Source organism: Durio zibethinus, chromosome 14, assembly GCF_047325235.1.
Source record: "Durio zibethinus cultivar Kanyao isolate XHJ-2024 chromosome 14, ASM4732523v1, whole genome shotgun sequence".
Lineage (NCBI taxonomy): Eukaryota > Viridiplantae > Streptophyta > Magnoliopsida > Malvales > Malvaceae > Durio > Durio zibethinus.
Window position 1 is genome coordinate 18,753,948 of NC_143175.1, and position 4,907 is coordinate 18,758,854.

A 4,907-nucleotide genomic window follows, 5' to 3' on the forward strand; every position below is an offset into this window, starting at 1 on the left:
CTATGATCAAAACGTTGTTAGAAATTTACTGACCAAAGCAAATTCCTTACTTTGTGCATGCACCATTAATTTTACTTGTAATGAGAGATAATCATGAATCAATCACAATAAACATATTTGTTGGGCTGTAAATTTGAATATTTATTTATTTATACATATAATAAATATATAATAATATATCAGCAAAGCATATTTCAAAGGTTAAAAAAAAAATTGGCGAAATTGCATAATAAATCAAACCCCCACCCAAAAAAGAAAGGGCAAGTGTAAACAAAGCCACCTTCATTGTTAACACGTCCCCATCTTTTTTTTTTTTTTTTATTGTATATTTTTTGCCCTTTTTAGTTCTCTTCTCTTGTTTGTTGCCAGTTACTCTCTCTTGAGATCAAACTCGCCTTTGTTTTTCCTTTCTGTCTCTTTCTCTTCTTTTCTCTTGATCCATTTGTCTACGACGGACTGCCGTTTTTCTTCAATCTTTTCATCCTTAAAATATCTCTCTCAAATGCAATCTTATTGAGGTTTTTTTATATCATCAACCCATACAAGAAAAAACCAATCTTTCAAACACATTTGAAGTGATTTTTTGTTCATTTCTTGCTTTTTTTTGGGGGGGGGGGGTGGGGAGTTGTTTTGGTTTTGTTTTCTTCGAGAAACTAAGGAAAAAAAAAACTGTGGGTTTGGATATCAAAATCTGGAAAGTACCCAAAAAACATTGGTTTTACTTGGTTTGGTTTGGTTTTAAAGATCAAGGGAAGAAAGCTAGAAAACAAAGGGAAAACATGTTGGATCTTAACGTTGATATTGTCTTAAGTGAGTCATCTTGTGATGAGAACAACAAGATGTTAATAAATGGAGACAAGCTACCAGAAGCTGTAACATTTACTCAAATGGAAGATTCAGGTTCGACTAACTCTTCCATCATCAACGATGAAAATGTTCCATCTAATGCTGGGGACGAAAACTCTTCAAACAACGCTTCTGCATTCATTTTTGATATCTTAAAGAAAGAAACACATGATACCACCACCACCAACAATGCTAAAAAGGTTGAAAACACTTCAACGGGCTTCGTTACGGAACAGCTCTTTCCGGTCACCAGAGAAAAAGGCAGTCTGGAGTTGGAGTTTGGAACAAGTTTTGGAACCCAGTCTTTGCTTAGGCCTCAGTGGTTGAATTTATCTTATGCTGAGTCTAGTGGTGAGGCAGAACTGAAAACTGTTCAGATGAAGCCTCAGCCAAGGAAGAGTAGACGGGGGCCAAGGTCCCGGAGTTCACAGTATAGAGGTGTCACGTTTTACAAGAGAACAGGCCGATGGGAATCACATATATGGTAATAATTCATATAAATATAGATATATAGTTTTCTTCTTACATTAATTCTTTTTGTTTTTTCTTAATAGGGATTGTGGGAAGCAAGTATATTTAGGTAAGTAAATGATTTATCTAACTTTTTTTTTAAAATTTAATTAGGTTAAGGAATTGATGATTTGTGAATAATTCATAGATTTCGATTCTTCGCTGATAAAGGCATACTTGTTCTTTTCCTTTCTGTCAGGAGGATTTGAGACTGCCCATGCTGCAGCCAGGTGAGTTTTTTTTTTTTTTAATTTTCTTTTGCATGATAGGTAGTTATATGTATCATATTTTTTGGTTCAAAGTTTTATATGGATCTTAATTCAGAGCATATGATCGAGCTGCAATCAAGTTCCGGGGAGTTGATGCTGATCTCAACTTCAGTTTGAGTGATTATGACGAAGACAGGAAACAGGTACCATATAGCAGAAGACTATGAATTTCTTAACTTATTTTTTTGTTTACTTGATTTTGATTGTAAATGTATTGCTCTGCAGATGAAGCACATGAGTAAAGAAGAATTTGTTCACATTCTTCGTCGTCAATGCGCTGGATTCCCAAGGGGGAGCTCAAAGTACAGAGAGGTAACCTTGCATAAATGTGGTCGATGGGAAGCACGAATGGGTCAATTCCTTGGAAAGAAGTGAGAATCTGTTTTACCAAAGCTTTGTTTCATATGATCTTCGGATTAGATTTTGTCATGAAAATTTAGTATACATACAATATTGTCTGTAGTACTCCATAATCCAGATTAGGCTTTTAGTTAAGAACATATCACGTTTCACCTTCTCTTATGAATCAAAATCAAAGATGAAAATTAATCTGAAAGGGGAAAAAAATTGTATAGGCTGTGAAAATTATGACCGTTGCTTTCAGGTATATTTATCTTGGATTATTCGATAGCGAAGTAGAAGCTGCAAGGTCTTTTGTGATCATAGTTTTATTCTCCAAGGCACTGATTTTATATAAAGTAAAATGTAGTAATTCATATGGTTTAATCTAACTCAAATTTCACTTTTTCGTTTCTGAATTCAGGGCTTATGACAAGGCTGCAATGAAATGTAATGGAAGGGAAGCTGTAACCAACTTCGAGCCAAGTACTTATGAAGGGGAGATTACAAATAGTGGAGGAGGTACTTACAGATTTGAAGCCTGTTGTTCTGTTTTTGTTCAAAACAAGTGATACTAAATTTTCTTATATATTGAGTGTAGGCAATCGTCACAATCTTGATTTGAGCCTTGGGATTTCAGCTCCTTCAGTCGCCCAAAATGGGAGCAACAATGCAGGGGAGTTCCATTTTCATCAAGCTGCTGCTAGTGCCGGACAGAGATCAGTGGTATAGTCTTGGACTGAATTGTTGAGTAGGGATGTAATCTTGAATGGGAAGCCAAAATTTTTGTTCTTTGAAAACTTGGATCTTAGACTCCATGTCTTTGAAGAAACCTCCTGATGCCATTAGCCTTTCATTTGAAAAAATTGTCGGTAGCAGTGGCCTTGTAGTACTGTCAGATTTGCTTCCATTTCTGCAATCATCCTCTTAATCATCCTTTCTTTAATCAACATTTCCTTTTGTACAACTGTTTCAGAATTAATGTACATACTCATTTTCCTTAGTGTGTTCTTTTCACAGTTTGAGAGATCTGCTTCTGGTGTACAACCTCAACATTGTCTAACAATAGCATCAAAGCACCCTCACATATTGTCTGGTGTTTGTCCTGCTCTTTTACCAAACAGTAAGGTATTGTCTTTCATATTTCATTGGCTCATTTGCTTGCTGCTTCTACAATTACAGACATGATAATAATTTGTGTTTCATCATGGTAGATGCCAATAGCTTTTTCGTCTATACAAACTTTCAGATCCTTACAACATTTATTTTAAGAGTGTGGTTTCTGTCTCCTTTACTGATGCAAACTACACAGAATTAATATCAAAAGTGAAGATTTCAGTAACACATTGAAACTATCTAATTCTGGAAATTTGTACTTATTTCAACTACCAAGTTAAAATTTCCCCTAACAATGACAATGTTAAACACATATAAGGAATACAGGATGTATTCATTGATCTTATGATGACAGGAACGGGCTATGGAGAAGAGGGTTGAAGCTGTTTCTTCGACAAGATTTTCGGACTGGCCATGGCAAATGCAAGTCAATGGCAACATTACCCCAACCCCAGTGTTTCCTATCGCAGCATCATCAGGATTCGCTCCATCCAGTGCCACTGCTTCATCAACTACTTTCCCTTTCAACAATTCGGTCCGAAACATCTGCCTTCCGATGCCGGTCACATCCACCAATAACAATTCTCGTTACTATAGTTACAGAAGCTGAAATCAAAGACCTCTTGAACCGCGACAAAACCTTCATTATGCTCATTAGAGAAGTTAGGTGAGCATAAAAGCTGTAACAATTGGAAGAGTAGTCTGTAGAGCTTGCATTTGTTACAAGTTTGTAAAAGAATATCAGGAATTTGTTAATGTTGCAATACTCAAGAACCTGCTTTCATAACATTTTTGTTAGTCTAATCCTCTGCAAGACCTCGTGCAATTATATAGAATCACTTGGTTCTTACCATCTAACATTGCAAACAACATAGTCTTACGGGGTTAGTGTCACGATTCCAGAGGGAAGCCTTTAATCCTTGGTTGTGTACTAGAGTTCGTTTGGATATTTTATTACCTTTTGTAAAACAGAACCGAAGGGTTCAATGGGATGAAATGAATAATATTTTGCATGTTGGTGTAGATTGTTACAGTTAATTTAGTTGGACCAAATTCGAGTATCCATATTCATCAGGGACTTGGATTAGTACCCAGCTTAAGCATGTGCAAAAAAAAAAAAAAAAGGCTTTAGAATTCAAAACAGTGACATGCAAACGGAAGAATGATTGCTATAATGAAGCAAGAAAAGAACACTTGAGAAGAATTAAGAGGTTGGGGCCCGCTTAAGTACTTAGCAGGAAATGGAAAAAGAAAAAAAAAATATAGCTACAATTGACTGAAACAAACTTAAATAAGTAAATCAAATCCTCATGGCAAGAAATTTTCTCTCCAAGATTGGGATTGTTTCAAAACCAGTTGCAGTAGTCAATTTCAACTAGCTCAAGTTGCAAACAAGGATGTAGCATTGATGCTCGAGGTTGCCATATCCAAGCTTCATGCCCTAATTTACTCAAACAAAAACAAGTTGGTTGAGATGTTGCAAGTTGCAAAAAAGAAAATATCAGGCCCCCCACATTTAAGAACCTATCTCCGAGGCCTGTATATTAATTACACTACATTAATTTCAAACCTACCCCAGAGTTGCATATCCCACCTCCAAAATCTCATTGTACACTCCACGTCGATAGGTTTCGAGGGTTGATAACATGTACTTGTAGAGTTGAATTACTTGTCAAAAAACTTTAATTTAAATATCATTTGCTCTCTCGTAATAATATATTTATAGTTATTTTTTAACTTGATTTGGACTCAAAAAACTCACTTAATTCCACTTTTCCCTTGTTGGACATCCATGTCAATAATGTACAGTTTGGTCAGGTGAGTAAA

At 35.7% G+C, this 4,907-nt stretch overlaps 1 protein-coding gene across 1 annotated transcript; it reads left to right on the forward strand.

Annotated features, from left to right (window-relative positions):
- Positions 1 to 367: 367 nt before the first annotated feature.
- On the forward strand, positions 368 to 3,869 carry LOC111295193 (ethylene-responsive transcription factor RAP2-7-like). Its single transcript, XM_022888584.2, has 9 exons — positions 368 to 1,330; positions 1,401 to 1,426; positions 1,556 to 1,586; positions 1,681 to 1,768; positions 1,851 to 1,996; positions 2,389 to 2,486; positions 2,566 to 2,690; positions 2,985 to 3,092; positions 3,436 to 3,869. Exons 1-9 carry the CDS (start codon positions 780 to 782, stop codon positions 3,688 to 3,690), a joined length of 1,428 nt encoding a protein of 475 aa, XP_022744319.2. The 5' UTR covers positions 368 to 779; the 3' UTR covers positions 3,691 to 3,869.
- The last annotated feature ends 1,038 nt before the right edge of the window (positions 3,870 to 4,907 follow it).